The sequence below is a fragment of the Scylla paramamosain genome, chromosome 31 (genome assembly GCF_035594125.1).
Source record: "Scylla paramamosain isolate STU-SP2022 chromosome 31, ASM3559412v1, whole genome shotgun sequence".
Taxonomy (NCBI): Eukaryota; Metazoa; Arthropoda; class Malacostraca; order Decapoda; family Portunidae; genus Scylla; species Scylla paramamosain.
In genome coordinates, this window is record NC_087181.1 from 5,820,804 (window position 1) to 5,833,168 (window position 12,365).

Genomic DNA, 12,365 nt, shown 5'->3' on the forward strand with positions numbered 1-12,365 from the left:
CTCTATTATTGATTCCTACTTGGAATTTCTTATATTTCTCCACTAATATTCCCCTAGGGTTGGTCCTGGGTTCAATTTGGCAGACATGCACTAGTGATTGGCATTTGGCAGTGATTTCTTTGATGATGTTCTTAACATCGGAGAAAATCCTAGCGGGATTGGTAGATGTTTCTATGTCGTTGCTGCCTATCCACAAGATGGTCAAGTCATGTTGCCACTCGAGTACTCGATTTAACCGATCATCCTCAAGGAAAGTCCTAGCCTTTGCTCCAGGGGCTCTGAATATCCTAATTTGCACATTTGTTACCTCTAGATGCCGGGGAATCTGGCTATGCCCTACAAGTGCCACCTTCAACATTTACACTTATTTCCAGTCTCCACCTCTTTCGGTCAGTCGCAAAATAAATGCCACCGCTGCTCACCAGTTTAGTGCCCTCTAAGGGGTGTGATGTTCCCTTGTGGCAGACGATAATTATAAATCCTATCACTGGATTAAGAGAAATACAAATACTGACACTTTTATGATTTTTAATAAATAATGGAATAATCCAAAATAATAATAATAAGAAAGGAATTCAGAAATACAAAATAAATGGTAGCGTATTCTTCAATTACATAAAAACTACGATGGAGATATTTTCGCGACTACTGAGTTGTGGGGGAGACCAGAGAATAAATAAATAAATAACAAATATATACCCAAAAAGTATGTATAGACCTGAGGACAGTCTCACACGGTGATCTCGAACCAGGTGGTTTCACTAGTCCCGTGGAGAAAACCAACAAAAAAAAGAAACAAAAAAATGCGAATATCTATCCACTCAGAAATAGTTTATCAACAGGAATATCTGAGGAGAATCCGAGAGGGTCTGAGGAGAATCCGAGAGAGACTGGCTTTAGTAAAATTATTGTTAAATAAACACTTACTTAATATTACAGGAAATGGAGGAGGAGAATATCAGACTGCATGCTCACCTGAGGAGAATCCGAGAGAGACTGGCTTTGCTTGTGAGGAAATCGGCGGGAAACTAAGGATAAAGGTTTCCAATGGGGAAATTTATTAAGAGTTATAATTTTGTTTTTAGGGGGGGGGGGGCGACTAGGTTGTGAGTTCAGGGATGAAAAATATGAATAATTAAGTTACTGTTTACTTTATAGTTGTTACTTTAAGAAGTTTAATTCAATGAACTTTTGAAATCAATTGGGGAATTAGTCAAAGTCTGGTATCTCTTCCCGGCTTGCGTAGCAACAGGGGTAACAGGACGGCGAAGCAAAGAAGACTTATCAGATTTGTCAACCTCATTGGCGCGGCGTAATTATCTGGGATTTGTTTGAGCTGGTTTAAGACCTTACCATTATAGAATTAATTTTATCGTATTAAGGGCTCCCCATTCTCTGGGATTAGGTGAAAAATTCGCCTCTATAACCTGGCCAAGCAGGAGAAATTACGTTTATTCACGGGGTAAATTTGTTATAGAAGTGGTCAACACAGCTTTTGAAGCTGCTGCTGGCCGCACACTACCAGCGGAAAACTTTGAGATGTCTATGCCGGACATGCGGAGAATGGTCCTGACCCAACGGGCAATAGTGTCTTTGGAAACTGATTTGTGGGGTTTTATGAAGCTAATGAGGAGCCTGGCATCAGTGTGCATCTCATCCTGTCTAAGCTCTTTAGTCACATCAATGTACCTCAGGAGAGTGCTACAGACACATAATCGTGGATCCTTAGGGTAACGATGGAATGTGACCCTGTTGATGTTAAAATTTGGTCTGGATTGTTTAAGAGTGCCCCCCAACTGTACTGAAATGGAATGTTCATTAATGAGCATGTCTCTGATTAACATTAGTTGTAAAGTTTGAATTCTGGCAGCTTGAGTTAAGGCCATCATCATAACCAATTTTAGCATTAATTCTTTAAGGGTTAATGCATGTAAGGGGAACATGGACCTTAGTTGCTCTAAGACAGGTTGGACGTCCCAAGTGTCAGTGTACCTGGGCTGAGGAGTTCTAAGATTGAAAACCCCTCTCATGAATCGGATGACCAAAGGGTGATTTCCTGCCCTGCATCCGTCCACCACAATGCCGAGAGAAGACAGGGCACCCCTCGCAGTGTTCACACACTCATAACCCACACCCCTGTCAAAGGTTTCCGTCAAAAAATTTACAATGTGACCTACAGTTGGAGAAGTGGGATCGACATTCCGTCTACCACAAAACAACGACCACCTCTGGACATGTGGGCGGTATTGCCTCTCAGTACCTGGTTTCCAGGAGGCAAGTATGATGTCCGCAGCCGCCGGCGAAACTCCTCGTTTCTGCAAGTTTTCCCTGACAGAAGGCATGCCATGAGCCTCGTGTGGGACATGATGGGGTGTGGATCTGTTGTGGACGGGTGTGTTAGAACATTCCTCCTGTTCGTTATCAAACGTGGGAAGTCTATTAGCAACTGGAGCAGCATGCCCATCCAACACTGGGACGGCCACAGAGGAACCACCATCCAGCCTCGTGCTTGCTCCGCACGTAACTTCTGAAGGCACCTAGCAATTAATGAGAATGGGGGGAAAATGTAAGACAAATCAAAGTTTGACCAGTTCAAGGAAAAAGCATCAAAATATTTAGCCTCCGGATCTGGCAACCACGAACAGAATGTATTAACCTGTTTGTTAAGCCTTGAGGCAAATAAATCAATGGACGGTGTCCCAAAAATATTACACAAGGTAGAAAAAATGTGTGAGTCGAGTTTCCACTCATGTCTGTCATTAATCTTGCGAGAGGCTACATCAGCCAAGGTGTTGTCCTTCCCCGGTATGTGCGAGCATGTAACCCATGAGTCATGTTCCAGACACCAATCCCAAATCTGGGTAGCAACATCATTACAGGACTTGGACTTTGTGCCTCCCATTTCATTGACATAGTTTATGGCAGTGGTATTATCACAAAAAACTCTAACATGTCTACCTTCCAGCTCATGTTCAAATGCTTGCAAAGAGAATAGAATGGCTTTCATCTCCAGGATGTTAATGTGAAGCTCCTTTTCATCCAGGGACCAAGTACCACTTGTAATCTGACACCCCAAATGACCCCCCCAACCAAGGCTGGAGGCATCAGTAAATAAATCGATGTCAGTACCTGGCCTAAAAATGTGTCTGTGGTGTCTGTCCACATTGTCTAACCACCAGGAAAGGTCTAGTTTCATGTCTGCAGTAATATTCAAAGGCCTGTCAAAATTACCATACTCCTGTTTCAAAGCGGCAATTTTTCCCCCCTCCAACTTCCTGTAGTGAAGTTTACCTAACTCCACTGCTGGGATCGCAGCCACCATGAGGCCGATCACCCTGGCCACCTCTCGAATGGGGGCAACATCTTTACACAAAAGTTCTGCACATCCTTGGCGAATTTTGATTAGTCTACGCTCAGGTAAAGAGGCAGTCATGAACTTGGTGTTAATAACATTGCCTAGGTATTCAATACATTGTGTGGGGGTGAGAACAGACTTCTCCATATTGATACAAAAGCCTAACCTCTGCAACAGAGAAATGGTGGCCTGAATCGCCTGAAGACATCCTGAGTAAGAGTTACTGCAAATTAATGTGTCATCTATAAAGCTGGTGATAGTGTATCCTTCCTGCCTTAAAGTAGCAAATACTGGCTTCATCAGTTTGGTGAAAAGCCGAGGTCCCTCAGAAATGCCATTAGGGAGGCAGGTGAATTGATAGATAACACCTTGCCATGTAAAACATAAAAATCATTGTTGCTCATCTGCAACCCTAACAGAATAATAAGCATGCCTGAGATCGACAGAAGCCAAAAAATCACCCTGGTTGATGAGCCTGATGGCCTGTTCAAAATTTTCCATTTTAAAATGTTTATATGGTATGTATTTGTTTAACCTCTCCAAGTTAAGAACCAGGCGAAATTCCCCGTTTTTCTTTTCTCGCAAAAAAATAGGAGAGATAACCTGCTGAGTTTGTTTGTGTGTGACTTTAATGACTTTAAGCTGTAAAAGTTTTTTGATCTCTCCAGAAATTATCCCCTGTTGCACAGTGTTGAATCTGTATTCCAAATCATTAAAAAATAAAGGATGAACACTATCGACATCAATATCAAGGTGGCAATGCTGAACAATATCCAAAATGACAGGGTCACTGGTAATTTTACGCCACTCATGCAGGAAAGAGTGTAGTCTGCCAGCTTCAAAACATGCACTTGCCTGTAAGTTTACTGGGGCTGCCTGCTGCGGCCGCCCCGGCCCTTGGAGTTTTTTGGCTCCACATCCTGACGAGTGGAAGGCAGTCGTGGGGCAGCCCTGGAGCCATACCTCTGTTGCCCGTAGGGTTGGAACCTGGCGTAATATCCCCTACTAGCAGGCTTGTTCCAATATCCACCAGGGCGTTTACCTGCGAACTTGCTAGTAAAGGCAGGCTTTTTCTACGAGAATTTACTCCACAGTTTCTCCGCTTCCTCAATTTGTCTGGCAGACTGGGACACATCGTCACCGAACAGAAAGCGAGTAATTGTCACCTTATCTGAACAAAGATGAGCATATTTATAGTTTATCTCGCGTTTCATGACAAAACGCCTGGCCAAATTGTTCCTGTGATTGGCATTGCCTAGCAATGCCAATGCACCATTTAGCATGCTCACCTCATGTGCCAACTTGGGGTTACCTTCCTGTTCAGCCAAATCATCCAGTACCACTAAGGATTTGGTGATAATGGTTGAAGCCCGCAGGATGTCCTTATTTACCTCCTTCAAGCGGAAGTCTGTCTTCCTGGCATCCAGCTTCAGGGCCTCCAACACCTGTGGGTTGCATTCCACTGGTGCAAGAGCATGGCAGTTATTAGGCCTCTTGACAACATCGTCCTCACACATGGCCTTGTAGTCCTCCTCTCTCATACCATTATCAAAGAGAAAGTTTACCATCTCTGCCACTCTATTGTCAATGTCAGCAACCACCGTGTCAGAAGGACCAAAGGCCTTAGTGTCCTGAATTAAGGTGCTGTCAGCAGGGGCGGCAGGCATCGACACTGCCTCATCCTCACTCATCCTGGCCGAGAAACCAGAAAAAGTGGCAGAACAAGGAGGCGACAAACCCCAGCCCCCCAGAGTACTGTCCTCCACAGGTGTACATCATAAGTTTTCAACATACCTGAAAAGAAACCTCAAGGTGTACATCATATGTTTTCAACATACCTGAGAAAGAAAATATGGAATGTAATGAGCAATAGAAAGATGACACAATCATTTGTTGGTTAGATACATCATAATTGTGACATACACACACTCACACACACATCGTGGAGTGAAGAAATGCTACAGTTAGCTATGGTGAATATAATGGACCAATGGGTGGAGGAATTTATAAGATACAGAGGGGAGGAGGAACCATCTATGCTAGACCTGGTATTCACAAAAAAACTGGAGCTCAGTCCAACCATTAAATACTTAAGCCCAATGGGAAAAAGTGACCATGTGTTGTTAGAAGTGGTACTACAAGATTGGGAGTTCTACCTTTTTTTTCTTTTTTTTTATGTAAGAGGGACACTGGCCAAGGGCAACAAAACTCCAATGAATAAGAAAAGCTCACTGAGATGCCAGTCCCATAAAAGGGTCCCAAGCAATAGTAAAAAATTCAAGAATAAGTGTATTGAAACCTCCCTCTTGAAGGAATTCAAGTCATAGGAAGGTGGAAATACAGAAGCAGGCAGGGAGTTCCAGAGTTTACCAGAGAAAGAGATGAATGATTGAGAATACTGGTTAACTCTTGCATTAGAAAGGTGGACAGAATAGGGGTGAGAGAAAGAAGAAAGTCTTGTGCAGCAGGACTGTGGGAGGAGGGGAGGCATGCAGTTAGCAAGATCAGAAGAGCAGTTAGTATGAAAATAACATTAGAAGACAGCTACAGATGCAACATTGTAGTGATGAGTGAGAGGCTGAAGACAGTTAGAGGAGAGGAATTGATGAGACGAAAAGCTTTAGATTCCACCCTGTCTAGAAGAGTGGTATGAGTGGAACCCCCCAGACATGTGAAGTATACTCCATACATGGACGGATAAGGCCCTTGTACATAGTTAACAGTTTGGGGAGTGAGAAAAACTGGTGGAGACATCTCAGAATGCCTAACTTCATAGAAGCTGTTTTAGCTAGAGATTTCCAGTTCAGATTATAAGTAAAGAACAGACCGAGGATGTTCAGTGTAGAAGAGGGAGACAGTTGAGTGTCATTGAAGAAGAGGGGGTAGTTGTGTGGAAGGTTGTGTTGAGTTGATAGATGGAGGAATTGAGTTTTTGAGGCACTGAACAATACCAAGTTTGCTCTGCCACAATCAGAAATTTTAGAAAGATAAGAAGTCTGGCATTCTGTGGCTTCCCTAAGGAAGCCACAGAAGGAGTACTATAAAAATGGGTGACTAAATCACACAAAGACAAATTTTACAGAGTTAAGAAAATTCTCTGGGAATATTGATTGGAAAGGACTTGTGGAAGTCAAGACAGTGCAAGAGAAATACAAAACATTCCTGAAAAAGTACAATGAGGGTGTGCAGAAGTATGTAGCTGTATATTAAGTAAGGAGGAGCAAACGTATTTGGTATTTTACTCCAGATGTGCAGAAACTAAGAAGAGAAAGGATATAGCTTGGAAGAAACTGAAGAAACAAAGAAATGAAAATAATAGAGAGTAGTATAAGGAGGCAAGGAATGAGTATGTTAGAATAAGAAAAGAGGAGGAGAAACAATTTGAAAAGGATGTGGTAAAGAAATGTGAAGAAGAGCCCAAGCTTTTTTACAGATATATAAATGGAAAGATGACAAGCAGAGAGACCATTAACAAGATAGTAAAGGAAGGAAGGATATATCAAACAGCAGAAGAGATGAGTGAAATTGTGAATGAGAGTTTCAGGTCTATGTTCAGTGTGGAAGTGGATTTAACAGAACCAAATGAGGAGGTGAGGCAGGGTTGTTATGGGAAATCTTGATGTAAAAACATGAAATTGGCAAATTGTTAGAGAAGCTGAATATCCCAGACTGGAATATGCAGCAGTGGTGTGGTCTCTGCATATGAAGAAAGACATAAAGAAGTTGGAAAGAATTCAGAGGGCAGCTACAAGGATGGTACTGGAGCTGAAAGACCTAATGTATGAAAAGAGGCTGAAGGAAATGGGACTGCCAACTTTGCAAGTTAGAAGAGAAAGAGGAGATCTAATAATGATGTATAAAATAGTTAACAGCATTGAGAGCATTAACAGCAATTGATGTATAAAATAGTTAACAGCATCTGATGTTACTGGAAGAAGATGAAGCTGGACGGACGAGAGGGCACTCAAAGAAGATCAGGAAGGGTCAGTGTTTGAGGGACATCAAGAAGTTCAGTTTTTCACATAGAACTGTGGATATCTAGAATGGTCTAAATGAGAAGATTTTTACAGCACCAAATGTGCATAATTTTAAGGAAATGCTGAATAAATATAGATATAGAGACAAGACACCATGAGCCCTGCTTGAACCCTGTATTATACAACTAGGTAAACACAAATAAGTAAATTGAGAGTTGAGAGTAGAGGCCCAGTCAAAAAATGAGTAGAAAACACGAGAACAAGTGTGGAGATTCATTTGGAAAGTTGTGGATATGAAAGTGAGGAAAAGGTGGCACAAAGATGCCATGGAAGATAACCAAGCAGAAGCTTAAAATTGATGTATACAAATATAGATGGTTTAGTGTTGAGCCTATTGAAACTAAAAGACTACCTAAAGAACAATAAACCACATGTGGTACATTTAACGTGTCCCTTCTACGTAAAAAAAAAGTGGAAATCAAACTAAGAGGAAATAAAGTTGAGATTTGCAAAGGAAGGATATAGCACATGGAGGAGAGACAGAAAAGGAAAGGCAGGAGGAGGAGTGATGATATTGATAAAAGAGGATATTGTTGTTGAGGAAGTGGAATATGGTGATGGAATGGTGGAAACTTTGAGTGTTGTGAATAAGATCAAAGAAAGTGAAAAAAAGAAAAGTTATTGTGATGTACATACCACCAAAAAACTAATTCATGGGAGACCAAAAGATATAAAACTATGCAACTAGAAACAAGAAATAGTATAGAGGAAATGATAAGGAAAAGTAACAAAGTGCTCTTAGTAGGTGACTTCAGCACTAAAGGAATTAACTGGGAGGAGATGAAAGTGAAAAAAAATGTCACGTCATGGAGCGAAGAGCTTTGATGGTGAATACAATGAGACATTGGGTGAATGAATCTACAAGATGCAGAGGAGAAGAAGATCCATCACAGTTGGACTTAGTGTTTACAGAACCTCAGAAAGTAGACTAAGTATACGTTGTCTGAGTCCACTGGGAAGAAATGATCATGTGACATAAGAAATAGTATTACAGGAGAAAACAGTGTTACACAGGAATGAACAATTTAGAAATGGGAGACAGAACTATGCTAAGGCAAACTTTGCAGAGCTTAGTAACTTTTATGGAAAAATTAACTGGAGAAAGCTATTCAAAGGTAAAGTAGTGGAAGAAAAGTATGAGATTTTTTGAGCAAGTGTAGAGATGGGGGTGCAACAGTTTGCACCAAGTTATAAAATGAAAATTAGGAAGCATGAATGGTATAATGCCAGGTGTGTAGAAGCAAAAAAGAAAAAAGGACAGGGCATGGAGGAAAAGGATGAGACAACTGAACAGAAATACTAGGGAAGAATACAGAAATGCGAGGAATGAATATGATATAATAAGAAGAGAAGAAGAAAGAAATTTTGAAAGTGACAGTAAGTAAACGCAAGGAAGAGCTTCTACAGATACATAATTGGAAAAATGAAACAGGAATGACATAAGCAAGTTAGGAAGAGAAGGAAGAATTTTTGAAACTACTGAGGAGATGAGTGAACTAATAAATGAGAGTTTTCAATCTGTGTTTACAAAGGAAACTGATTTTGTAGCACTAAAATTGGTATCACTGAATGAGGGAATACTGAAGATACAAGCAAAGAGACAAGAGACCAAGAAACTGCTGGAAAAGCTGGATGTTAGAAAAACTGTGGGAACAGATCAAGTAAATAGATGGATATTAAAAGAATGCAGAGAACAAATGGAAGAGCCCATATGGGATATAATCAATAGCTCATTGAAAGAAGGAAAAGTAGCAAGGGAACGGAAAGAGCTAACATAGTCCCAATATACAAAGGGGGAAATAAAATGGAATCATTTAATTACAGACCAGTGTCACTAACAGGTATTGTAAGCAAGCTTTGTGAAATAGTAATTAAAGATAGATGGGTGCAATATTTAGAAGATGAAAAGATAATTACAGAAAAGCAATTTGGATTCAGGAAAGGGAGATCCTGTGTCACAAATTTACTGAGCTTTTATATAAAAGCAAGAGTAATTGATGGAGTGCAAGAAGAGAGGGATGGATGGGTTGATGTGGTATACTTGGATCTCAAAAAAAGCATTTGATAAAGTTCCTGCAAAAGTCTTATGTATAAGTTAGAGAATGAAGGAAGACTAAAGGGAGCAACACTGAGATGGATGGAGGACTATTTACAAGGGAGGAAAATGAGACATAAATTCAAGTTATTGTGAAAGTTTTAAGTGGGGCACCTGTTGTGTTTCAAATATATGTAAATGGTATGGCAGATGATTTAAATAGTTATATAAACCCTTATGCTGATGATGGTAAAATAAAAATAATAAATAATGAAAATGAACTATTGAAATCTGGAATGATTTGAAGGAAGAGGTGGTTGTGGTAAACAGTGTACACATGTTAAAGAGAAATTGGATAAATATAGTTATGGAAACAGGACAAAATGAGCTTTGGCTTGTGCCCTGCACAATAGAACTAGATAAATACACACACACACTCACACATACACACCATACTTCTATAGCTTTTAGCATAATACAAGTGCAGGTGGCATTGCACACACACACAAAAAAATGCATATTTATGAAGAATTATAAAAAAAAAGAAAAAACATAGCAGAGCTGACATGCTCTCTCATGAAATAAGAAAATATGGAAGAAAAAAAACACAAACTAAAGGCAAACTTTTCTATAGAGGTTGTATTCCAAATAATAGCACTGTCCATGAAGCAACAGAGAGGAAGGTAAAGCTGAATATGTTAGATGCCATGCTGTAATAATGATGCCACAAAGTTATAACTGTTTCATTACATAAAAGCACATAGAAAGGCAGATATTCAATGCTGTTACACTGTCTCTTGCTACATGTAAATGAAGAGCTAGCAAAAGCTACAACAAACCAGATTGGTGGTGAATGCATTACATAAGAGAGAAAAGAAAATCATGTTTGCAAGGAATGTTAGCATCACCTAGCTTGTTACAATACATGCAGTTACACTTTTGGGCAGAGAAGAAACATAACATATGCACAATATTTTGACAGACAGACATCACAACAAAATATATGCTTGTTACATTTCAAATGCAGTGTTTGGCAAAGCAAAGCAATACTGTCACACTGAGCCAGAAAGCAAATATTGACTATCAAACAGGCCAACCAAAGGAGTGTTACAGAAGTGAGCATCAAGTCAAGTAAAACATTCATGTAACCAAAGCAAAGGCAGTGTTACCATGGGAAGCCTGAAAGCAAATGAATACATTCACATGCCTTGTTGGTGACAGTCATTTTGTAAAAGGACAAGTTTGGTAATTTATTTTTAATTCAATTAATTTCCTGTTACTCCTATTTTTGTTATTAGGAGTAGCTCTATTATGCCACTTTAAGGTGTAAAATATTTTCAGTCAGATGTAGAGATGAATGCTCTTGGTGAGGTGGCTGGAACACAAGGGCAAAGGAGTAATGAAAGTATGATTTGCTAACTTTGATTAAAGCATTAGGGAAACTCTCTTTCCCAGCATGGCTCCCTCCATGGTGGACTGGAGTGCTGCCTTAACCTCTGAGAAATATTTGATAACATTCTCATTGAGTACAGAGAATCTTCCAAATGCAGAGGCTGTAGAACTCTCAGCTTTAAAATAAGAAAAAAAGTTTAAATTGACTATCAGATTCATTGCTTAAATCTAACAAATTCAGCTTACAATATTAACACACATGACTTTAAAAATTTAGTGCATGTCCAGCCAACAACATATATAAGAGCTTTCATCTCAGCTACTTGGATATCATTCATCATAAAGTTGTCTGCTTCAGACTCAGAGTCAAAATCTGGGTTCAAGGGAGAATCTGATTCCCAGGTGGTCAGGTTTAAGAATTGTGACTCATCTGCCTCATAGTTACTTGATGAAGAAGGACCTTGTAACAAATCATTGATTATTATTTATTTATTTTTTACATAAGAGGGTCACTGGCCAAGGGAAACAAAAAAAAAAGGGGGAAAAAAAATCCCATCAAGATGTCAGTCCCTAAAATAATGTCAAAGGAATTGTAAAAAATTTAAGGGTAAGTGTCTTGAAACCTCCCTCAAGTCATAGGAAGGAGGAAATACAGAAGCAGGCAGGGAGTTCCAGAGTTTACCAGAGAAATAATAATAATAATAATAAACAGTTTATTATTAAGGCAGTTCACAAACTGAAAATGTACAGAGGGGGTGGGGAAATACTTAACCCTTTCCTTCTGGCAATCGTATATATACGATTGCAAAAATGCGTCCGTAGCGACGGCGATCATACCGGTAATCAAGAATTTTCGCGCCTCAATTTTGAGGTCCAAGCACGGTTTCTCGAGTCAGATGGTGTGAGTGGAAGTGTCTGGCATGTTTCCACATGTAATGTTGTCACTAGCTATGGAAATTTAGCAGTAACTAAGCTATTTTCCCTTTCTCCGGGCGACACTTGGCAACCCCAGCGACCCGCCGGGTGGAAAGCACTCGCTGGGTGGAAAGCACCATGATAAGTGTGAAGAGACATCCTGATAAGAGCCAAGGATCTCAGATCATAACTCACCATGGAGCAGGACACAACATATGTATTTAGCAGTGCTTCTGAGTTTGAAGACAGTGACAGTGAATATTTAGAAGAAGAAGCTGAAGAAAGCAAAGACATTGGTGAGGACTCGGAAAATGATTTACAGGATCCACCTGTTTTATCAGAACAGAGAGATGATACCTATCATTCTTTCATGTTAATTTTTTCATTATCTTCGATTTTATAATAAAATGGTAGAAGGTAACTTGTCAGAGAGAGAGAGAGAAAGAGAGAGAATGTTATTTGCCTGAAACGATGTGAAAAGGGATGAAATCTCTCTCTCTCTCTCTCTCTCTCTCTCTCTCTCTCTCTCTCTCTCTCTCTCTCTCTCTCTCTCTCTCTCTCTCTCTCTCTCTCATTGGAAGTGTACAATTTCCCCTCCAAGATGAGTGAGAGAGAGAGAGAGAGAGAGAGA

General features: G+C 40.0%; 1 protein-coding gene across 1 annotated transcript; it reads right to left on the reverse strand.

The window, feature by feature from the left end:
- Nucleotides 1-1,451: 1,451 nt before the first annotated feature.
- LOC135116288 (uncharacterized) lies at nt 1,452-5,046 on the reverse strand. Its single transcript, XM_064033651.1, has 4 exons — nt 4,645-5,046; nt 4,211-4,342; nt 2,657-3,553; nt 1,452-2,537 (listed from the first exon to the last, which is right to left on the reverse strand). The coding sequence occupies exons 1-4, from the start codon at nt 5,044-5,046 to the stop codon at nt 1,452-1,454; spliced, it is 2,517 nt and encodes an 838-aa protein (XP_063889721.1).
- Between the last annotated feature and the right edge of the window lie 7,319 nt (nt 5,047-12,365).